This window comes from Pseudoliparis swirei, chromosome 7 (assembly GCF_029220125.1).
Source record: "Pseudoliparis swirei isolate HS2019 ecotype Mariana Trench chromosome 7, NWPU_hadal_v1, whole genome shotgun sequence".
Lineage (NCBI taxonomy): Eukaryota > Metazoa > Chordata > Actinopteri > Perciformes > Liparidae > Pseudoliparis > Pseudoliparis swirei.
The window spans coordinates 8,074,920-8,099,357 of record NC_079394.1 but is presented as its reverse complement, the minus strand read 5'-3'; the positions used below and the strand labels follow the sequence as shown (position 1 = coordinate 8,099,357).

At 45.1% G+C, this 24,438-nt stretch overlaps 1 protein-coding gene across 5 annotated transcripts in view; it reads left to right on the top strand.

The window, feature by feature from the left end:
* The window catches only part of cabin1 (calcineurin binding protein 1), a 37,573-nt gene extending 13,135 nt beyond the window's left edge, over positions 1-24,438 (top strand). For 2 of the 5 annotated variants that reach the window (XM_056417942.1, XM_056417940.1), the window contains exons 28-40: positions 1,700-1,753; positions 1,866-1,931; positions 2,634-2,813; positions 2,942-3,336; positions 5,129-5,242; positions 13,329-13,492; positions 13,588-13,684; positions 13,803-14,477; positions 16,323-16,397; positions 19,849-20,113; positions 21,986-22,186; positions 22,339-22,541; positions 23,322-24,438. In XM_056417942.1, coding sequence (XP_056273917.1) covers positions 1,700-1,753; positions 1,866-1,931; positions 2,634-2,813; positions 2,942-3,336; positions 5,129-5,242; positions 13,329-13,492; positions 13,588-13,684; positions 13,803-14,477; positions 16,323-16,397; positions 19,849-20,113; positions 21,986-22,186; positions 22,339-22,541; positions 23,322-23,465 — 2,633 coding nt within the window. In that variant the 3' untranslated portion in view covers positions 23,466-24,438. The remainder of the gene's footprint in view (positions 1-1,699; positions 1,754-1,865; positions 1,932-2,633; positions 2,814-2,941; positions 3,337-5,128; positions 5,243-13,328; positions 13,493-13,587; positions 13,685-13,802; positions 14,478-16,322; positions 16,398-19,848; positions 20,114-21,985; positions 22,187-22,338; positions 22,542-23,321) is intronic. The other 3 variants (XM_056417944.1, XM_056417943.1, XM_056417941.1) reach the window with 2 other exon arrangements.

Below are 24,438 nucleotides of genomic sequence, written 5' to 3'. Positions count from 1 at the left end.
GTGTGTGTGTGTGTGTGTGTGTGTGTGTGTGTGTGTGTGTGTGTGTGTGTGTGTGTGTGTGTGTGTGTGTGTGTGTGTGTGTGTGTGTGTGTGTGTGTGTGTGTGTGTGTGACCCGTTTTGAGTCATTGCTGGTCTTATATTCTTTCCTTACCAATCATCTTGACTCCTAATGTTTTAATTGTTGCTTTTTTTGTAACTTCCTTAAGCCGATAACATCGTGGAGACATCGCAGCACATTCTTAATGATCCTGATTGTTGCTTCACTGTGTGTTGGTTCAACAGTGGTTTTGCATTTTCAGAGACTCCTGATGCTAATCCAGAGCACTTTACTAATAGGAACTAAATCCTGATTACACCAAGCACCTGGCTTATTATTGAAACCTTTATTTATCAGGTAATTTATTGAGGTTAAGATCTGTTGTGCAAGAAGTACCAGGAAGCACAGATATTTTACAAACTCGGCAAAAACTACAAACTTCTCTAAGAAGGTTCCCAATTAATGTTTAAGTTCATCCGATTGTTCAGTTGAGGTCCTCTACATGGTAGTTCTGATATACAGGGAAGCTTTCAGTGTTATATAACCCTCAGAAATGTGTACTTTTATCATGAAGCTGGATGTGGAAATACACACACATATATACACACACACACACACACACTTTATAACTGATCTTTTGAGTCATGCACATAGAGCATCTTTTATGTGTATACTCTTGTACTTTTTGCAAAAGTCATAAACTTACACATTGAGTTGAAGCAGCCTGGATTTAGACTTCAGGAGTTCAGATTTTGTATTACTTGCTACTCTAAAACAGTCCTGACCATTTTTTTCTCCATATGACAAACAAACCGTGGCATCTGTTCACCCTTCCCATGTGTCATGTTTAGCTTGAATGTGCAAATAATGCAGCCATATTGCCCATGTTGCCAGTTTTGTCACCCTTTCCAGATTCCTTCCTACCTACCTACCTGCCTGCTACCTCTTTGCCTGCTTGCTTTTACCACCTGCTTTGCCATTTTATATGCATGTAGGTCTAATGGGGTGAATGTCTCCACCACTGGACCAAGTCGCTCCTTTATCACACTCCACTGAATTGTCTGGTGTATTATGTGGGTACATCTTATTTAAGTTTGGTGTGGGCTTAATTTGACAAAGTCAAATTCTCTTTTAGTTATTTCAAAATCTCTTGAATCATGTGTGTTCCACTAATTGGATATCATTTCCAATGATGGCCAATTAGTGTGAACATTTAAAGCCAAGAAGAATGTGACTGGCCTGTTATTGGCATCCATGCATATGTTTGCGTGTAGGTGTCACATTTTTCTGGCTCGCGTCCTGCTTAAAGGACAGCAAGGTGACAATAGTGTGGGGCCTGATTCAGACATTCCCTTTATCTAATAATTATCTGGAAGAATGCTCCTTTTTATGATCTCCTGTTCCTCATCGACGCATCGGAACTATTCTCTCTGGTTTTCTTTTTACCCTGTGGTGCTTCGTTTAAAGGGACAAATGGGTGCCCAATAGTCTATTGGGAAAAACTACAGTTGGCTGTCGGGGTCTTTCCTGCTTTGCTCGAGGCAGCTTTGTGTTGCATCCACGGCTCATACCGCAGGCCTTATTTTCTCTGTTTTTCGTTGCAAGATATTGATCTTTATAAATGCTTGCAATGCACTTATAAATATTTGTGTCTGAATCAGGTTCAACATTGTCAAGGAGAGAGGCATCGAATCTGTATTCAGTTGCCAAGAAAGGTAATTTATTTATTTTTGAGGGAAATTGCTGATTTTTAAAAATTTAAATTCAGCGATACAGATTTATTTATTTTGATTATATTTTAAAACCAGCTCCCCATATCTTCAACAGCCTCAGCCGAGTTTGACCATGATTACTGCCTGCCCAGGTCTCCAATGTGGCTGGCGTCACTGAATGGTACTGCTCTTCAAACCCACCAAACTCTTTAAGAGGCTGTGTTTTTAATTCAAAATGAAGTGCATTCTTGTGGGAGCACACCGTTTACACAAACTTTATCGTATCCTAGTAACTGTGCTGTTAACTCATGACAAAACTTTTTCTGTCTGCAATATTTACTGAACTAGCAAAAGCTTATTGCCCCTGTGATTGTGTTAGCTCCAGCTCCCTGCCATGGACTGTATTTCTGCTGAGGCTGCACAACATGGCAATTAAGAGGAATGCTCGTATTTTGACTTTGGACCACTTACAAAAACAATCTCTCCATTTTTATAACATTTAAGATGCAATAATTGTGGCTCATTCAACTATTCTTGTTTCATAATTGTATATTGTGTATTTATATATATTTTTGTTTTGCATTAAAGAACAAGTCCCCTACCAACAGCTTAAAAAGGTCTACATGGCATGCTGTTAATGTATTCCATAAAACATTCTGGATAATTTTTTGAAATTCATACAATACTGTAATCTTAATGTATTGCCAACGACCAATTCTCCCAAATGAAATTACAGTATAATCCATTTTGTTTTAAAGAAGTATGTAAACCCCTCTTTTTGGACATAATTCATCTCTGATGCGCCCAAAGGCTGAAGTAATTTATCTTCATCTGGGTCCATATATCTGGTGGCATGACACATGATGTTTTGTTGTTTTGGCAGAGCGCAGTCAGGACAGTGAGGTGGTGGTGCTCTCCGACTCCAACTCCACCCAGGACGCCTTCACAGATCCCACCAGCTCGCAAGACAGCAGCCACAAACCCGCCTCTGGGAAAGCCAGCTCGTCCTCATCGGAAAGGACGACCCCCGTGAAGGACGGACAGTTTGCATCTGAGGACACAGGTACACTCGGACTGACGTGACGCATCTTGTCCTGTACCATATTCCAATGCTCCATGTGAAGCCAGCGGAACAGTGATCTAACATGCACAGCTCAAGTCCTAACGCCTTTTATTTCAACCCTGCTTCAGTGTCACATGGAGAACATTCTGGCATCCAGACGGAAGAAAAGGTTATCCAGGAAGTAGTAGAAGCTGTGGTGGTGACGCTCCCTGAGGCTCCAGAGCCCAAGGTCTCTGTGGAACCGTGCTCTCAACCCCCGGCTGTCCCAGCCACCCCTCCAAAGCCACCCACCTCTCAACCGACTGCTCCTCAAACCCCGGCCAGTGAGGGAAAGAGGAAGCCAGAGCCCCCAGTTGAGGTGATCGAGGTGCCCAAGGCCCTGCCCGCAGATCTCGGCGACCAGAGGCGAATGCTGGTGGAAATGTGTGTCCGCGCTCTCTTCCTCTGCCTCGGTCGCTTCCCTCAGCACTACAAGAGTCTCTACCGCCTGGCCTTCTTCTACACCAACAGCAAGACCCATCAGGTCAGTCCACTCCTGTTACTTGATGGCACGAGTCCGTTCTCATCGCCTTTCAAAGGCCACGTCATCCATCAAACCCCAGCGATACACCTAGAACTAGAATGGGCACTCGGTAGAGCGCATACCTTCGCATATCACAAGATTGGGCATTGAATTATGAACATTTTGGCATTAGTTGCATGCCAATTGGACAACAATGTATCGTGCTATGGTAAAAAAAAAGATGATGACCTTGACCTTCACCCGATTGATCCCAAAATCTAAACAAATGGGCCCCGGATAATAACCAATCATCCTACCAAATTTCATGCGATTCAAGAAGATTTTGACCTGTTCATGACCTTTGACCCGATCGATCCCAAAATCTAATCAACTGGTCCCCGGATAATAACCAATCATCCCACCAAATTTCATTCGATTCGGTTCAATACTTTTTGAGTTCTGCGAATAACACGCATACAAATAAATAAATACACGGCGATCAAAACATAACCTTCCGCATTTTCAATGCGAAGGTAATCAGTCTCCCCTGTCGGTAATGGTGACATTTACAGAAGATGGGCTTTACTCAGAATCCCTACAACTTCCTCAAAGGTCAAATTAACTTTTAATTTGACTATTTCAATGACGTGCATATCAGGGCTGCAAATGGCTATTGTGTTTAGTTTTCCTTTAATGTTCCCTCTGGGTCTGAGCGCTGCAGTGATGCACAAGTTGCAGAAGCAGCCCGAGTAGCCTGAGTGTGTGTGGGCAGAGGTGTGCGTGGGTGGCAGCGCACTGCTCTCTCCGCCAGTTTGGCACCGGGTGGTTGTGTTGAGCTTTCCTCTGGTGGCATCCTTCTGTCAGCACTCCCATTTGTCAAACTGTTTGAACACAGCCTTTTTCCCAACTATAAGGAGAAGTCCAAGCTCTTTTAAATGTAATATGCTCAGAGTAATATATTTGCAGCATCATGTGTTTCATGGCTCACTGGTAATGTCTCCCTCATTTAATTCAATACGAAGGAAAGCGTAGTTTTTTTCTTCTTATTATTATTACGACTATTAACAGCTAGAATTAAGTATTAAAGAGGATTTCCTTGAGACTCAATTAAATGCAGAATAACCTTTTGATAGAGGCTGACACAGGTGCTACGGTTTTCCTCAGTTCTTGCCACCGTGGAGTTCCTGCACAACTGGAGGAATACAAATGCCCACCGGCAGCGACGTGATGTCGCTCAGTTTCTGTGATGCTGTTGACACATGTTGCTTCGCTGCCCTCCCAACCAGACGCATCCAGCGTTAAAAGCGCCTGCGCCCCTTTTTGTTCTCGCATTGACTGGCCAGCTTTATCCTCACTCCAAAGATGGAAGGAGAGGGAGCCTGTTATGTCATCCTACAGCCTGCTGGGTTTGTGAAAGATAACGTGAAGTGGCATTAGCTCGCTATCTTTTCAAACAGCTCTCTGGTGGAGGCACTGAGTTGTGAGTCATCGCGCTGCATTTTCCTCATTGCAAATTAGCATAATTGTCTCCTGCTTGTCTTTCTGTTTCCAAAATATGATTTACTGGCTGCAAAGTAATGTTTGTTTATAACTCCTGTCAATCTTTTCTGATGAGGGGTCATAAAATAATCCTTTATTAGTCCCGCAGTGGGAATATCTACAGGATTACAGCAGCAGAGGGGTAACGTACACGCAAGACGGCCACTAGATATGCACTTGGTTATCTAATTAGGAATACTGCCGTGGGGATGTTGAAGTGTGCATTCAAAATGATGTCTCTTTTTTTCATTTATTTATTTATTTCCCGCCACAGAATCTACAGTGGGCCCGAGATGTGTTGCTAGGAAGCGGTGTCCAATGGCAACAGCTGAAGCACATGCCAGCACAAGGACTTTTCTGTGAAAGAAACAAGACGAACCTGTTCAACGTAAGTCATAACACCACGGTCAACGTGGCTTTAACTCCTCTCCACACCATTATTCAAACTTTATTTAATCTCGATGGATCATCGAGAGCACACTCTCATTTACAAGGATGTTGAGCATATTATGATCCATCATGTGCTGTATGTAAGTCAATCAATTAAACAATTAAAAATCAACTGCATACTAGGGTGAAACGAGGTCCAGACCAATAATGTGATAAAAGGTGGCAGATCTCCAACAATGGCTTTTTAAAGATAGAGATACTGTTTCACATCACCACCAACCTTGTTGTACAACAGTGAGTACCAGTAAGTACGCAAGTATGCCCGGTAATAAATCTGAGGGCGAGTGATGTACGCAATATAAAGGTTTAGGAGCTGAAGCGGCAGCGTGTCTATCGACCACATCTTCATAGTCCTTCATTGCTTAACACATTTTGAAGACACCTGTCATCAGTGGATGTATTGGAAAACCATTATAGTAACGTCAAAAGTAGTACAAATCGTATTCACAATTTTTTTATGTGCTGCAGAATAAACGGATACATTTCACTTGACTCACTTGTGACTTTAACCCTCCTGTTGCCTTAGGGTCATTTTGACCCGATTAAATATTTAACCCTCCTGTTACCTTTATATTTACTAACATATTTTACCCTTTGGGTTAAATTTGATGCCAGCAATTAAAACCTCCAGAAAATTATTAGAATTAATATTGTTTTCCAAGTTTAAGTGTGAGGTACTTTATGTTTGTTTGTTGACTACCAAAAGAACACCGACATTAAACATTGAATTAACCCTAAGGCGGCAGGAGGGTGTAATATTGATTCGGGTCAAATTGACCCTAAGGCAACACAAGGGTTAAGCTTCTTAAAGTGAGTTTCAGGGAAAGTATTATGCTAAAGATTTTAATTGCAAATGAAGATTCATGCCTGACGCAATGGAAATCTCTACTTGAAATCAAAACATTTGATGCATTATTTCCCCTTTTTAAAATTGGTATAACAGCACAGCTCCTTTCAAGGTTCTTGCAAAAATAGTATTATTCCAAAATCAAATTTGTCACCTGGGCTAAGCCACTGTTGCCGGGTGAATGTGTCGACACATTAAATCGTTAAAAACATTCAGTTCTTGGTCTACCGGTTACCACTGGACGAGAACCAATGTACACATGTAGAATAATTTACAGTTAAGGAACATTTTAAAACAAATCCTATGCATTTTGCAAAGATTTTAAAAAAACTGTTTTTATATACAGAAGCACTGTTCATGCAATAATGTGCTGGTCTATAAAATAGTTCCGAATGTGTTGTGAAGCTTCATCCTAATGCATACTTGCACATTCGCAGCTAATGGGGACTCCCAGAGGAAGAAGCACTAAAGTGTGTCCTCACATGTGTGACTAATGAGCTGCATGTTTGTTTGCGACGAGCGAATGATTGGCGTACTACTGTTCAGCCCTTTTCACACATGTTATTCACGTAATTCAAAAAAATCTGCCCTAAATATGAATCACTAGATGCATGCGGGGCTATGAATGCAGTCGAACAGTGGGTGATTGTTGATTTGTCTGCCTCTCCGAATTACAAGGCCTCTGCTGGGTTCCAGAAGAGGAGACGACTGACTCATCTGCTCTGCATGTCAGTTTGTTTAACTCTTTCACTTGAAGCCGACATGCCTTTTCAGTGAGGGGCAGAAATGGGCTTTTTTTTGTTGTTGTTCCCTGTGAGATTTGTCGAAGCCTAAGTGCTCTCCCTACGTATTGTTACCGGGCAGATAATACAAGCAGAATGTCGCATACAAGTTAGTTTTCTGGGAATATTTTGGTGGTGCACATTATTTTGGACATTTGATTGCGTCGGCTCGAGAGTCAAACGCTGACTCCAGCAGGCTTCTGGTCGCCTGTCGGAGCGATGTGGGCCAGAGCTGGAGGAGAGTCGTGCAGCGCTCTGGCTCCCACTGGGTTTTCACGGAGCTCCTTCTGGAGGCAAACCTGCCGCCCTGGCATGCCAACTGTTGGCGCTTAGCTGTTCCCTTCAAATGAAGCCCTCTCTCTTCACTACCACGGGACAATACAAACCTTCCTAAGTATTCATCAAACATGCCTGTTTTTGCTGCGTCTCTGGGTTCTGGGTAAATTAACAACAAGTTGTGGAAACGCAGTATTTACCCTTCATTGTGACAGCGATTTACGTTTTTTTCCAATCGTAAATTGCTAGAAAGACTTTCAGGGTTCGTACGGTCATGGAAAACCTGGAAAAGTTATGGAATTTTAAAAATGGTCATTTCCAGGCCTGGAAAAGTCATGGAAAAAACTTAAATCGTAAAAGTTTTGGAAAAGTCATGGAAATGTGTTATCACGTGTTCATTTACGCCGAGTTTGAAATATTGAATATCTTTTTTTTAAAGAAAGACGCTCAAAATATAAGCCGGCGTACGCTCTCAATACGCACATTTTTTTACATGTTTCATGTTTATACTGAGATTTCAGTTTGGTCATGGAAATTTGGTTTAAAGTCCTGGAAAAGTCCTGGAAGTCCACTGGTCAAAAATGTGTAAGAACCCTGTCTTTGTTCAGAACACCACTTCTGCCAGGTAGACGTGGATTTCAAGCCAGAACTTTTAGTTGGCTTTTCTAAGCTGCAAACTTGTTTAATAGATATAATGTATGTGTTTCTTTATGAACAGCTGCCACAGAGGGTGCTGATCACATATCTAACATATGGCATCTTGATGTCGAGACCGGTTGACTCTGCCGAGTACGGTTGGGGATCCCTAATGTGGGTCACGATGCCCTACTTTTCCCTCTTGCTTTGGCTGGACGACACTAACTGGGGCCTGCAAAGTAGCCTACATATTGCTGTTTAGAAATGATCCAGATGAGGTTGTGTTGCATAATTAATGTGTGTGGTTGTCAGGGTGAGCGCTCTCTGGGGGGGCCAATTCACTTTTATACCAATGGTAAACTCATTCTTATGTATGTAGTTGTTATGGAGTCCGAGATATATTGTGATATGCAATGGTATACTTTTTATTTGGGATACATTATTGATGCACTGGCATTTGTGTTTTGATACTAGAGGATTTAGACTTTTAATTTTAAAAAATTGTGTTTGACATTTAAAATGATGACGTGTGCTAGTTGAGGCTCCGACTACATCTTCTACCCCGATTATAGGGCATTTCATATCTTGAGAACAATATATATATTGAAGTTTAAAATATATATTGTTCTCGAGATATGAAATGCCCTATTGTCTATATAAAATCACCACATGGTCTTTCTCTTGTGTGAATGAAATACATGAAGATGGAAAATTTAGTATTTTGGTATTATCACCATGTTATTGCATTAAAAAACGATGAATTATCATATTTAATTATGGCTCACCCCCAGCTAAGACTCACTCCTCTTCTCGCTTCTACTTAATGTAGTAAATAAACCCACAATACATCTGCTCCGATGATTTTTGTGGCTACTACAGATATTATGAAGTAACATATCGTAGATCCTGGTCGACTATTCCAAGATCAGCTTGTGTTGTAACACTGTCCTCATTATGGGTAAATAAATTATAATGGAATATATAATGCAATTATTCTCAGTCCTTGTCACAGAATTTCAAGCCTGAATCTAATAATATTGATTTTAATGGTGCCGTCTCATAACCGGCCCTCCGGCTGCTCAGGACTCCTGAGATCGTGAAGAGTCCCTCTGTGTTCACTCTGGCATGGTGGTCCCTCCTCCCCTCCAACACACACACACACACACACACACACACGCGCACTCTTGCTTACATTTTCTTCCACCCACTCGCATGTTCTCTCTCTCTCTCTCTCTCTCTCTCTCTCTCTCTCTCTCTCTCTCAAGCGCCAGAGAAGATGTTCTTGTTGTTACATTTCAGGAAAAACCGAAATCCATCCTGGTCTTGCAACTTTGCAGAGAACGATGTTCCGAGCAGATTCTGTCTTTTCAGAACCAGCATTCATGTTCGATTTGACTGCTTGAACGAAACTGTGCTCCTAGGTAGGCCTCGGTGTCTTGTTATATCCAGTTAGGGTAGTCTTCTGGGGAACAGTTCGGTTTGATGTATGACTCAAACATTTGTGTGCTCAGCTGTGCAATGTGCTGTAGGTGGAGCTTCAGAGGACCGTGTTCTTTTCTTGGGGGAGGAGTATTGGCCCAATGTTGGAGAAGTTTATGTTTTGATTTGACTTTGATTGAACTGGGTTGAATCTGGCTGCCGGTTTATTTTCCATTGCCTCCTTCTGCTCTTTGCTGAAAAGTGTCAGGCTCAAGTGAGCAGTTTAGTTTCTCCCCTCACTCTTACCACAGGAAGCAGGAAGAAAACAAGGTGTGTTTTCCAAGTATGTTTATAGTGGCCATCTGAAGACACGCAACCAGAGTTGGAAAAGGGAAAGGGGGAAGGTGAGGGCTGTTGTCGGTGTGCTGCTGGCTGAACAGATAAGGTGTGTTGTGTGTGTGTGTGTGTGTGTGTGTACACGGTCTTTCCTCAGATGGGAGTCGTGTTTCTGTGGTTAAAAGGTTTACTCGTACAAACCTGTTTGTTTGTTTTTTAACTCTCGTTGTGTGGGCTCTTTTTCCTTTCTTGCTGTGCCATCCCCTTGATGCCTCCCACTACATTGATGTGGGCGCATTGAGTTCATTTTTTCGTTTATGTTCTTTTCCTTTTGCTCCATTTCCAGGTTGAGCCCGCTCTACCCCTCCCCCTGGCCCTTCTTCTCTCTTCTCATCTCTCTGTTGCACTCGTTCTGCTTCCTCATTACTCTCTCTCTCTCTCTCTCACTCCTCTGTTTGTGTGGGTGTGTACTAACGGGGCGGGAGATTCTCGACTTGCATCCGATTGGCTGGCAAAGGCCTACAAGGATTGGCTGTACACTGTGTATGGTGGGAGGAGGGAGGAGGGGGAGAGAACTCCAGCAGGCTGGGGTCAGGGGGAGCGGAGCGAGAGTGCGTGGGTGTTTTTTTGTTTTGAGATGGCAGGGTTTGAAGGCAGGAGAGGAACCAGTCGGTGGCACACCGAGCTTCTAGGCCCCGACTACAGCGCTGCCTCTCCTTCTGCCAAGGCTGCAGCCTTCCTCCTCCTCCTCCTCCCCTTGTGTTCCGGTTCTGCCGTGACGAGCTGCGCTTCCTCCTCCTTGTCGCTGCCTTAGCACCCAAGTGCAGTCCACCCTTTGCTCTCTCAGCGTGAGCCTCTTTCAGGGTGGAGGCGCTGCTGGCGCTGCTACCGCCAGCAAGAAACTATCGGAAAGAATACTAACACAGGCGCAGTGGAGTAGCTTTCTTTGGTGATGGTGAGTCGCGTGCTCTCTTTTTTTTTTCCCTCTGACTTTTACCAAATCGAGCACAACTTTGTGCTCATTGTCGTGTGAGCAGAGTTCCTGTGTCGTTTTGTGAAGAGTTTGCGGTGTAGTTGGAGTGGTCTTCTTCGTTCAGTGATGCTCTTGTTGAATGTCACAGATGCATTTAAGTAAGTCGTCCTGAGAGTCTCAAATGTTCCGAAATTCTGCCTGTAAGACATTAAAATATCGAATGATGAAAGTTACTTAAATGCAGGTAGCATTAGCAGCTTACTATTCATCTTGGATTTTGTCTAAAGTTGTAGTTGGCTGATGAAATAGTGATTTTTGTTGTTACCATTAAGCTGAATTAGTGACTGCTTCTGGTTGCCGAAAGACACATCAACGCTCGCTTTGTGCAAGTTAATCCGTTTTCCTCTGGTCATATTCTGGGTCCGTTTCCTGTTACGACACGAGTGCGTGAAGTTGAAAAGCCAACAGGTTGAGGATTCCCTCCAATCATCTCGTTCAGCCGGCATTTATTTTGGGCCCAGGCTTTCACACAAGGAAGAAGGACTTTAAATTCTTAGTCCATGCGCTTCTCTTTTTGTTCGTGTTGCTGTTTGTAAAGCATGAATACGCAACCAATTGGGATTTCCTCACGGTGCGACGTGTCCTCCATCTAATTGTTCTCCTCTCCAACCAAACGGAGGAAACCCTTTTGAACCATTTGTGCCAAAGGCTTTTCTCCTCGTGTGTTTATCCCTTGCCCGTCCCTTGTTTGCCATGCATCTTAATCTCTCTTTGATTTTTTCCGTTGTGTATTGGCCACATCTGCCAAAGCTGCTCTAGATATCAAGCAATGGTCATATTTTCTCTCTCAAAAAACGATGCTTAAAATCACCGCAGTTAGTCTTACAAATCTGCTTTAGCTGTTGTGCTCCGGCATAATCTGTGTCAAGCCATGGCTCTGATCTCCCTCCACAGATTCGGAGGGGACTTAAATGAAGAACTCTCCTCCATTAGAGATGTTTTTCTAAGTGTGCGGAGCCCACCCCCTCATCGTGTTCTTGTTTGAGGCATTTGCTAATCTGTGCAATGAAAAGTGAAGACCTGCCCTGCCTGATCAGCAGCATATGATATCTTTGTATTTGTTTGCAGCCATTGGAGCCGAACGCTTGAGCTTTTTGTTGACCACTAGAGTGAATTGGCTCCTGCATCATCGGAGCAGGAGATATTTATTTCTAAATTAATCTTAACAGATGCCTGCAAACGGAAAGTCAGCAGCACTCATGAACTAATAGTGAAAAAAAATCATTCAGGATTTTTCAAAAGAAGTCCTGAATGTAAACATTGTGTCGTCCGGGATGAGTTTGTATGTTTGTAGCCCATTTGACCCTTTGTTTGTGAGATCCAGGCTATAAAGCTTCACTTTTTGTTCGGCGCAGTGAAACCGGCGCCAGAAAATAACTTCATCGCAGCTCGCTGTGCACGCACTCAGCGCTTCAGTCATGACCGTCACCGATAGCTCACTGTTAAAAGAACTATTAACAAATGTGAGGGTTTCACAAAGACAGCCAATTAGTTCTTAAATGCCTAACAAAACAGGAGGTCTTAAAAATCTACATTTCTGTGTCAGACAAATGAAATGAACCGGATATTAACATGGATTGTATAAAGGCCTGAGCTATTAGACTAGAGTGGATTACAGTTGTGGAGGTTAGTTGATGTCTTTGCGTGATGCTCGGCGTGCACGTGTCATCCTCCGTGCACGCTCCTACAACACGCAGGTGAAAACAAATTCCGTCAAAGTCCGTCCTTGGGAATGCGATTTCTTTTTCTATGTGTTTTATTTGCCTCCCTTCACCGCTTTGTTCCACGCCGATGGCTTTGGAAATGTCTCTTGACAATCTGGAGCGGTCTGTGAGGAGGACTGCGCCCCCCGGGGCCTTCAGCTGATAGAGCCGTCTCTTTAGTTTCGGTCTAACCTGAGATGGTCATCGTTGTTTGGTCTCGTGCACGTTTTCTGAGGCCAGACGCTGTATTCAGCGCCATGCGCTCTCTGACTGAGCACAGCCTCGAGGCCACCATCTGCACTCGCATCAGTAGCTTCAGAGTGCAGAACCTCGCCTCAACTCCACCTGCCGAGAGGACGTGAGGACGTGTGCTCACACAAAAGGTGCACAAACACCAGCTCATCACAGCGTCTGCAAAGAGGTTCTGGGTTTGTTGGCAGCCAGTCTGCTCTTCTGTTGCTCTGCTTGGACAGAGCTGAGCACTAATGAGGCTGCCCATCATGTGTGCCGAGAGAGAAAGCCCCCCCCCCCACCCCTTCATCCCCACCTCCAACATGGACAGCCAGTCTGTAAGATTTCTCCTGCAGCCGTCCTCTCTCCTCATTAGGGCTTTCTTGTTTTGAATGCCGTGCGTCTGACTCTTGTTTCGTTGTCGCAGTCCCTCTGTTGTGGGCCTTTGGAAACCTGGAGTAGCAGCAGGGAGCATCCACAGATGGATAACTTCCAGAATTACATAATTGTGCCTGTCTGCTTGTTGTCCAGTCAAATGTGAAACTAGTTAAACTCCTCCTGGACACCTTTTTGCCTCTTGACCAGTTTGGATTCATATTTGTAAGTGATCCAAGTTTTGAACTCAAATGACTGCTCTTCTAAAAGTCTCCACAAACAAGTGTTTGAGGAAAACATGATATTTTTGTTTATAGTTTGTATCACAGTCAAACCTAACTTAACATCCTGCTGCTTCTTTTTCTTCTTCTCTTTGCCTCCTTCAGGGCATCTGGCGTATTCCAGTGGATGAGATTGACCGCCCGGGAAGTTTTGCTTCTCATATGAACCGATCCATTGTCCTCTTGCTGGAGGTGTTGTCTCAGCTCAAGGATCACGATACTCTGGTGAAAGTCTCTTTTATGCTGCAGAGAACCCCTGACCAGGGAAAGTAAGGAGAACCTTGGTATGACAACCTTCTCATGTTTGTTATGTCATATGTATTTTGTCAATGACGTCCCTCTTGCTTCTTCTTCTGCTACGAAGGAAGTATTTACGGGATGTTGATCGGCAGGTTCTGGCCAAGCGAGCATTCTTCCAAACTGTAAAAGTCCTGGAGGACAATCTGAACAGTCTCAAAGGGGTACGGGAGCACACGTCACAACATACTTTCACAGTCGCCAACATCTGAGGACCGCTTAGCGCTTTAGACGTCTGGCATGCACCCACTTCATATTTGGACTGGTTCTGTTTTCTTTCAGGTGTCCGAGCCGCTTCACAAAGCGCCCGTGTCCTCAATGGGGGAGATGACCACAACGGACGCATCCAACAGGCCCAGTTCGGAGGACGGCAAACATGCTCCACCGAAGAAGCCCGGGATCGCAGAGGGAGCCTGTGCCGCTGATGCAGGGCCCAAGGAAGCCGCCCAGGCACAACTCGCGTCGCCACCGCCAGCCGTAGATAAAGGGAGTAAAGTTCAGGACATCTACCCTGGGAAGGTAGAGACTGCTGGGAGTGAGGGACACCACGCAGGGCCAGAGGAGCCCATGGAGCTGGCGCCTGGGTCCTGGAGGAGGCCCTCTATTGCCACAGATGCTCAGGGCAACCAAACGGAGGCTGAGCCCTCCCTGAGTGTCGTGGAGCCCCAGCAGAAAGTGACTGACAGCAGCCGGACCCCAGAGCTGTCTCTGGAGGAGTTGAGCATCAGTTCCAGGCAGCTCCAAGCCTTGGCAGCCAAGGTCTCCGTGGCCAGCGGGGCGGAGCCGGGGCTTCTCCGACGGCCAAACAGGAAAAGAAAGCTTCTTGACGACGTGGAGTCCGGGAAGACTTTGCTGCTCGATGCCTACAGAGTGTGGCAGCAAGGCCAGAAAGTCATGACCTACGACCTGGCCCGCATTGAAAAGATCATGTCAGAGACGTATATGCTCATGAAACAGGTAAAACCGCTTCACGATGGACAAAGATCCACGCAGATAGCGTGGATCTTTGTCCGTGTTATTGTTTCAGTCTATGCCCTGAAATAGTTTTTTGTTATTTTGCAAAGTCATGCATGCTTTATTTTTGGCCACCGTTTGGGAAACTCCTCTCCTAACCAAATTAGTAACCCGACTCCCATTGTAGGTGAGGGACTTTCCCTTTTTTAGTTTACAAACACTGTGACGAATCTAGCTCATATGTTGCGCTTTTGTTTTCACTCCGTTTCTCGTGGGGCAAGTTGCTTACTCCAAAAGTAACCACAGGGTATATGTAGGATACTCTTCTTCTTTTTTCACGTGATGTCACAAGCGGGGGAGCTTCTGTGGATCAGTCATGGTGGTTTTTATTTTATTTTTCAATTAAACTTGTGAAATTGATGAACTACATTTTAAATGTGCTGAATCAATTTTCTAGTCCGTCAGCCCATTTTTGCTCCTTTCTAAAATATATATATTTTTTAAATGACAATTGAACCGTCAAAGACTAGTTTGTAATAGGAGAGGGCGGCTGTATGTATGACGATGCTTACTGTGTGACATTCCTGAAATCGTTACGTTGACCTTCTGCCTAGGACGTGTCAAAGAAGCGAGACGTTTCTTTGTGTCTCTCGAGAGCAAATGTTCGGTTGTTGAAACTTTTAGTGCTTCCTCTGGCATTGATGCTGTACTTACAGCACAACTCCCATCAGCATAGAGCCATATTGAGCTGGAGATCAATGCTTGCCCTACAGAAGTTGCTGTGTCATTAGCTGTGTACTGCCAGAGAGCTGTAGTCGGGGTGGGCCAGCTTCAGCAGCTCTTGTTGTGTGGAGGAGGAGGAGGAGGAGGAGGAGGAGTATTATTATTATTATTACTTCTTCAGCTACATTCTTTCATTTGTTTTTCCTGTGCACCTTTAAGAGAAAGCCAAGATGATCCTTTCTCAGACACACCCGTAGGAGAGGGTAGCCAGAACCAGCCACGACATGTTTCCCGTCGCCAAATGAGTTGTGCAATTAAGATGCCGGGACGTTTTCCAGAAGCGTCTCCAGTTTCTGCACCGGCTTAAACAAACTGCAGTGGTTCTGTGGTCCGCTGCGTTGCACAGCTGCAGGCGGTCTGAGTTGTTTTGATCGGTCGCTTGCATCGTTTGCGTGTGTGTGTTGCTACTTTGGGTATTAAACTTTATTCAGCTCTCTTCCAGGAGTACATGTGGATGAATCGTGTGTTCTAGACAGACACCATTAGAATCCAGTATATCATGTCACAATAAGTTGATGTTTGCTGTTGAAATTCGCTCCATTCTCATAGTAATTATGATGTTGTATTGATACGTCTGTCTGGGTTGACGGAGAGCTCGACGTGAATTGAAAGCAGAGGGCTGTCCTCTGTGACGCACTGAAGCGTGACTCCATTTGACGACTAGAACGAGGCCGCTGGAGAAAGCCCTCCCTTTGGGGTCCCTGAACCTCTGCAGACTGCTGGAAGGAACACGATCACTGCTCCGTGTACGATGTTGGGCTGTGGCTCGGCTCACCGACTCCCACACACCCACCTGCTGGACCGGGCCTTAATGTGAGCCTTTTTGGACCGGTGCTATGATCACAGGCAGAAGTCATCCTGGTGGAACACCTGAATAATGTCTGGTGGTTTAGTATCAGTGTGGAAACGTAGTGTTAAGGGTTAGTCGAAAGTAGTTGTTAATACCATGGTGTGTACACAGGACGGGTCACCACATGCGGGTTTATGTGGGGAATTGTCAGAACCACAAGTCTTGGTTGCTCGGACACGTTCTTGTGCCCTAATGTCTCTGTTCTCCTCTCTCAGGTTGATGAGGATGTGGCTCTGGACCAAGCCGTGAAGTTCTGCCAGATACAGTTGGCCACTTCTGCCCAAAGACAGGTAAAACAAAACCACGGCCTACAACGCGTCTCCCTTGTGCATCATAGCTCATATTGTAGTTCACATTTGCATAAAAAGCTAAATTTACTCGACTTATCTATTTCTCTTTTATCCAAATTTTCGCGAAAAATACTTGTTTTTTCCCTCCATGTTATTGGAGTAGTCTCCCATAAGGTTGTGACGGTTTTACTCCAGTTTATGGTGCATGAGCAGTATTTCAGAGAGCAACAGCAGCCATTGATCTGCGTTTCTTCGATGTTATACACCCGAACCATCTGCTAATACAAGTCAGTTAAATGCTCATTTTAGTGACCTGCCATTTAGATTCTAAGAGCAAGTTGAAGCATCTGTCGTAAAATGTGCTCAACTGATGAGTAACTTCAAGTCTCTCCTGCCAGGTCTAAATATAGCCCAACGCGTGGTGGGAATGCTCCCCGTGAGCCTCACTCGCCAAGCTCAACTTGTTATTGGTTTCAACTGGGCGTCGGTATGCTGGTTGCCTATTGCAATGAGTATATGATTCACAATGCAAAATGACAATAGTCCAAATACAAGAAATGTGTCTATATAAATGTCTAATTGCAAAAAATCTAATTTATTCCGCTAGTATTAAAACGACTATTAGCTCAACACTCGTCTTCTTCATGGGGTTGTTAGTTGCTGCTTCCATCCTGTGGCGGTGACTCCCTCTTCATTGCATCCCTCCTTCGGCCCACACAATCGACAAGGGTCTCTCTGCCCACATCCCGTTGTCACGGTGATGTTCCCTGAACCTCAGGCTTACTAGAAGTAGCTGTGGTCAGAATCCATGGTGTTTTCCTAGTTCACTGATTGCGTCATCTTTTTTTCCGCATGTTGCTCCCGTTGCTTTTGTCTGATTGTCGATCTAAAGGCACAACGTCGAAAAAATTTTGCAGACGCACACGCTTCATGTCTGCACAAAATGTTTAAATATGATTATACCTTTTTATATTTCAAATGTGATTGCATTTACCTTGTCGGGGATACATGGTGACTTGTCGCTATGACAGTGACCTTGCATGTGCTTGTTTTCCCTCTATAAGATGCTAATGAGGTGCTGCTGAGATGCTTCTGCTGCGTACTTTCTTTTTCTGCGTTCTCATCTCACTCAGTGCGTTTACATGATGGTATAATTCGAATCTTGCTTTAGTCGGACTATGCTATCTTTTGGGGGATCTGCTGTTATCCCAATATACATGGCAGTGAGTAATTCGAATCATTGGCCTTTGAAAGCATGTCATATCCAATACGATAGGTGGCGCTGTTTTCATTACAACTCGTGGTGATACAGCCATTTCCGCTTGACCTCTTCACCACTACCAACAACCAACAACAACAACATCAACATTTCGAGAAAGATGGCGAACAGAGAGCAAGGCGAAGCTACATCCCTCTCCTATTCTTGCATGATGTTAATAGTGACATTATCGTCTCTTTCGACTCTTTCGACTTCCGGGTCACGACATGGGAGGGAGGGGGGATGAGGGCGGCGGGATCTCAAGCATGCGCAAAGACGCAAAGTCCAGTTCCTAATCCAATTCACCGTTACATGCCGCGATAGTCGAATTATCAACCGGATCGGATCGAGTTATCCAGGGGTGTTAATCGGATCGTAGTCGGACCGCACATAGTCGAACAAAGGTGTTTACACGAAACGGATAATTCGATTTCAGTCCGAATATTATTATTCGAATGCATGTAAACACGGTCACTGCTGTTTGTCATGTCATGTCATTATTGTGCCACTATTTCATGACACTCGTATGAAATACCAGAGTTCTCGACTCGAGGGCAGAAACAATTATTTCCTGCTTCTTACAGGTTCACACATTCCTTCAAGCCCCCACAAGTGCAGAGCGAGGACAGTGTGTCTGCGTTGTGTATTGTTTGCGCCCTCAGTTTGATGCCATATCAGAAGCATCAGATTACCACGCTACACGACCTGTGCGCTCTGTAACTGATATATCTTCAAGATTTTGCTAGTTATGGTGCCGCTCTTTGAGAGACTCGATGGAGGCTCTTCATTAGACTAAAGCACTCCAGTGTCACCTGCTGTCTCCCAGCAGGCTTGGAGGAATGTTGAGGTTTTATTTTGATTAATTGCTTCACAAAGTGTCCGTACCTCCCATTTGGTCATTTAACCCTCCTGTTACCTTTACATTTACTCACATATTTTACCCTCGGGGTCAATTTGACCCCAGCAATTAAAACCTCCAGAAAATTATTAGAATTAATATTGTTTCCCAAGTTTAAGTGTGAGGTACTTTATGTTTGTTTGTTGACTACCTAAATAGCCCTTTAAATATATAAAAAAGTTGATATTTCTTATATGTTTGACACAGTGAAAAACAGCCTGGGGTCAAATTGACCCTAAAGGTAACAGGAGGGTTAATTGTGAGAAAGTTGACCAAACCTCCACACGACGACTACAGCTGATCCTTCACGTTGCCACGTACGGCAATGTTCTCCGGTACAGTGTTTTGTCTTTGAATGCACACGGTCCAGCTGACTTGTCGGTGTTTGTGTTGTGGTTTTTTTAATTCACGAGATATGAATCATCAAAGCAGCTCGACGCCGCTCGGTGATGATTGGAAGGCGACTGCTTGTTTGCTGTGTGAATCCCACGGGGAGCTCCGTCATACGCAGCTGTGACTCACAGCACAATTTGACTTAAACTCCCGGCAGACAGCCGGAGAGAAATGGTTTACTACGTGATTGCCAAATTACGTGCAAACGTACTGCATCCGTCAAAGCATGCCCGTCGTGCCGGCCGCGTGGCCCGGTGTGCTTCCTCTAGGATTTTAAATATTGATGTATTTACCTCCCGACATAGAAGCATTCTCATATTCTGTAGAAAAAAAATGTACCGTATACTTTTTCACCCATCTGCGTAATGAAGGCAATCCAATTCTCTGTTTCCCAACACGCATCCCATCATTTCTTCAGCTCTTCAATGTCGCCCCGCTCCAGACAGAAGAGTGGAGAGCTGCGATTAAAGCTTTCTCATGGCTTGTTATCCCAACTTTTTCATTCCGTTTTTTAAATTGAAAACTAGAGACGGCGTATTAATTTCTCTTAACTGTGCTCCTGGCTGTTGCCATGGCAGCGGCTGTGGAGGCGCGGCGGCTGTTGTCGCAGGTTGTTTGTGCAGCTCTTGTGCTTGTAAGTGGTTCTCAAAAGACAGACAGGAAAGTGTCTCAGAGGGATGTCGGGCGATGTCGCGCTGAGCTCCTTGCCAGCACACAAGTCAGCCTCCGCACCCCTGGGGGTCGACACCGCATCTCCGTAAGGGTTTCATTCCCGCTGCTGTGTGGTCGTGACGGTGAGCCTCTGGCCAGATTCTGTCTCCAGGTTCTCCGGGTTGACGCTGCAGCTGGATCTCCGACATCAGCTGACCGTCTCACGCCCGCCGCTCTCCTTCTGTCTCCAGCAGTCTGTGGGCGACGCCCCGACCACACCCAAGTACACCAAGGACAACCGAGACGTCTTCTTCCCCGCGTCCCTGCCGACGCCGGTCCTGCTCGGCCACGCCACCTGCCACCCGCTGTCCGCCCCGGAGGGTCTCGCCAAAGCGGCGTATGAGCCTCTGAGCAAGTTGGCCAGGCCTCAATCCTCGGGCTTCCACGAGCAGCAGCCGCAGCACAGGAGAGCCGCCGGCCCCCCCGCGGCCGCCGCGGCGTTCCTCCCACACACAGGTACAACGTACACGCATCTTAATGAGATGTATCGCCGTCTCCGATGCACCGGAGAGCTTATAAGTGAGAAACTGCTCTTTTGGAATTGTGAGTTCAGTTTGTGGAAGAGCGTTCCTCCGTGTGACCAGCAGGGCGCGCCTGTGCACTTCCACACATCGGTTACATAACAGCAAACCCATCACTGTTCAGTCAGGTTCACAATCGGTGTCCTAAAGACTGTTTCTCTGTTTCTGAGTTCTAGAGTGGTATAGCATATTTATAGCTAATCCTCATAATGATAAACGTTTGTGTGTTTTTTAACATTTTCTATATCTCTAAAGATGTCTTCAGTCTGAATTCCCCTCCATAAAATACCAACCCAACCTGTGAGCTTGACTCGTGCGTTATTTGGTTGCGTTTATCTTTTGTGGTCTTTAGATTTGATTATTATTTCGAATATGTCAGCAGTCACTGTTTGTTGGACGAGACCAGTCGAGCCTTTAGAGGGCAGCACAAAAGCATTTGGAGGCACTGAAGTCAGTCCTCTGGTTTCCTCTGGTTGTTGAGGCGCTTTCATTCATTTCCTTTCAGATAAGAGCTCATCAAAGGGAGCCGCTCCGTTTGGCTCTCTGGTTCTGACCCATTTCAGCTGCAACTAAAGCTGAATGTGAACTCTTTGTCTGTAGACATCAAACTGACACTTTAGTCCTGAAAAACGCCCGAGGGACTTTCATATTACATGGACTTAATTCAAAATCCAACTTGAGCACAAGCATCTAATCTGATGACGGCCAGCATGTTATACCAGGACATTTGTGCTGCTTTTTAAATGATTTGCCACTTATTTAAAACATGCTAAACAGACGGCATACATTTAAGATGTATTTACATAAATAAATAAAAAACAGTAAAAGCATATTCTGCTTCAGATTCATATTTGTCACTTTGCTAGTACAACCTAGTGTGTTGTTTTCTTCTGTAACTCCATCGTTGTCTTTACATTTAGATCCTTTCTGACGTGTTCTTGACACTCCGTTACTGTGAGGCGGCTCTCGACAATCATGTCTTTGCTTTTTGTTCAACTTCATCATCATATTTTCAACGAGTTCTATTTTTATGTTGCTGTTGTGATTAACGCGTCCCCTCGAGTCCAGAGTGCAGATCTTTTATGAATGAGCTGTCGGGCCGAGCGCTCGGCAGCATTCCTCTGTTTTCTGTTCCTAATTAAGAAAAGCCACGGCAAACGTCACGGGTCTCTTTTTCCAAATGTTCTCACCCGTTGCATCTACACAGTGGGGAGTTTAACTGACCTCTTTGAAGGTCATGTGGCAAGGTCATGTGGCGTGCACCTTCTTCACCGTAAACCAGTTCCCTGAACGCGTCAGCAGTTTGGGTGGATCCGTTTAGATCTCCTCGCGTTATTAAAGTTGAGTGGTCTTGCCGATACTCCCGGATCCAAGTCCACACACAGGTTGGCGGTAAGTGTTCATGAGTGGAGACGCCTGAAAGCGTATCGGCTTGTTTGTGTTTTCATGGCTGCGCTGCACGGGGGAAATGGCCGTCTCATGAAGGGAACCCAAACGTCCCCATGAAATGGAAAATTGCTGTCCGTTTAAATTTCTGCCAAATGTTCAGAATGATTTAATGGTTTTTCTACGACGACTGTAACCTGTCCTTACCGTCCTAGAAGCTGTTGATCCTTCATCGGGGGTTCTGTTATTTATCACGACATATTTGAAAGTCCGCTTCAATTATTTTTGTTGGCAGGGGATGGTAAACGTACTTTAGTTTGCATATTGCGGGTCTGGTCTTTGGATCACTCGAGGATAACATGATGATGTGAGGATGGAGCTTTTGACAGGTGTCTTGTTGGTGCATCGTTTGTGCCCACAGATGAGCGGGAGGGGCCCTCCGAGGGCCTCGCGTACCGACAGCAGGAGTCACACCTTTGTCAGCAGATGAAACTCGCCACCGTGTCCCACGGCCGCGAGGCGGCGGCGGCGGCGGCGGCGGCAGCATCAGCGGCAGCAGCAGCAGCAGCATCCTGGTTCCAGGAGGAAACCGCCACATGTAGCAGCGCACAGCCTTGCCCAGGTCAGAACCGCTGACTGAGAAGTGTGACCAGAGGGAAAGCCGGTTGACCAGATGATGATCTGATTCAAACCGAACCGAACGGGACTCTCGGCGGCTTCAAGTGCCTTGAAAAGTTTTTAACGAGAAGAAATGTCCTCTTCTTTGTCTCTCAGACCAGCAGCAGAATGCCAGCGACGATCAGTCGAAGCTTCCAGACTCCAGCCGGATCCGCTCCCGCGTCCCGCACAACATGCCAAAGCTCTACATCCCTTCCTCCGTCACCAAGTTCCCCCCCGAAATCACCGTCACACCTCCGACCCCCACGCTGCTGTCCCCGAAAGGCAGCATCTCCGAGGCAACCAAACAAAGACTGAAGGTGTGTGTGTGTGTGTGTGTGTGTGTGTGTGTGTGTGACCCCGTGACCCCGCATGCAGCTGGTTTCATCAATGCAGAGAAAGCGTGCGCAGCTCCTGGAGATAATCGTTTGCACGCTCCTGCTTATATCGATATATAAAATGAATCATAACATCATAGCAGTCGTTCTCATTAAATTACATGTCATTTAGCAGACGCTTTTATCCAAAGCGACTTACAATAAGTGCATTTCAACCTAGAGTACAAACTAAGAACAACATTGCAGAGGCTTCCGTCTCGTTATGCACTCGTGATCACGCTACTGAATGAAAACTATAAACGTCTGAGCACATAAAGATGAGCATACCTCTAAAGCAACATTTATTTAGGAATTCTTCAATTTTCTATATTCATGCATCGTGTCTATGTGGTCAAATTAGATTTTTGTATTTGTTTTAAATGCAGCTTCTGTAGTTTTTATTCATGTCCTAATTGGAATACTTGTATAAATTATTTTTTATGTATTGACTCGTATAACTTTTTAGCTTAGTTAGAAAATATTTTATTGATATCACTCATTTAAATGACATCACAAAAATTAGACCACAAACGCAGCCGCTGGCGGATGATAAGTATGCAGTCCAAAGGCGGAGCTGTGGTCCGTCTCACAGCGGTCCTGTCTCACCTGTCTCACACCGGTACCGTCTCACAGCGGTCCGTCTCACAGCGGTCCGTCTCACAGCGGTCCCGTCTCACCCGTCTCACCCGTCTCACAGCGGTCCGTCTCTCTGCTCCTCCACAGAACGTCATCTTGTCGTCTCAGTCTGCGGCCACCGTCAAGAAGGACTCTCTGATCCAGCCGGCGCTGGAGGTCCAGGACACGTCGAGCCAGGAGTCGTCTCTAGAAAGCGAGTCTGACGACGAGGACGACTACATGGACATGTGAGCTGAAGCAACGACACACGGCGCCCCCTGTCTCTAAACGGTGTCACTGCAGCGGTCTTTGTTGATGCTATTGCTCCCTGGTGTGCGTTACCAAAAAGCACCCCGACAACACAACACACAGGATTGCCCCCCCCCCCCCACCACCACCCGTCGCACCGCTCCGCAACGTATTCCGATGAACACGAGAGGGCAAGAGGACCACCGGCTGCACTCGAGGGTCAGAGCCTCACAACCTGTAGCAGATTAGAAATGTTTACACTGAACGTTTGGGATGTTTTTCAGTTGACACTTAACTTTGTGCTATTTTTGTATTCTTGTAATATTTTGTCCGATATATATATATGTATATTTTTTATTTTCCTTTGTGTGTATTTGTAGCGAAGAGGAGCAGTTCTTACCAGGAGGACTTCCGGTCACCAGCACTGATCTGAATGATGTTATGAATTGGCTTTTGTACATATCATAATCCCGATTCCCTCCGATGTGTTTTGGCTTCATGGGTTTGAGTATTGAGCTTTATTTCCAGTCCACTCGGGAAGCGGCTCGCCTTCGACGCGCGCTTCACTCCGACGCTCCTGACTTCAGTGGGATTTAAAACCTTTCCGATGGTGACTCTAGCGCCGATGCCTTTCCATTGAAACCATTTTGGTCAATTTCTCACAATTCTAGCTAAACTCAGAGGAAGACAACAGAATGTTTTTTTACAGATCGTTTTCTATAAAAGAAGAAAGACATTCACTGATTGTGTTTCTTGAAAACTGTCGCTGAATAATTTTAAAGAAATGGCACAAATTAATAATTGTAAACGATTACCCTTGGGGGGGAAAAAAGAGAATTGGATTTGTTTTTGTTGGTTTATTTTATGGTGTAAGATTGTTTATTGTATGGCTCGGGCTGCTGGAGAGGAGCTGTTCTCCAAGTCTGGAATGAATGAATTATAGATGTCAAGCCAAAAAATATATTTGATAAACACA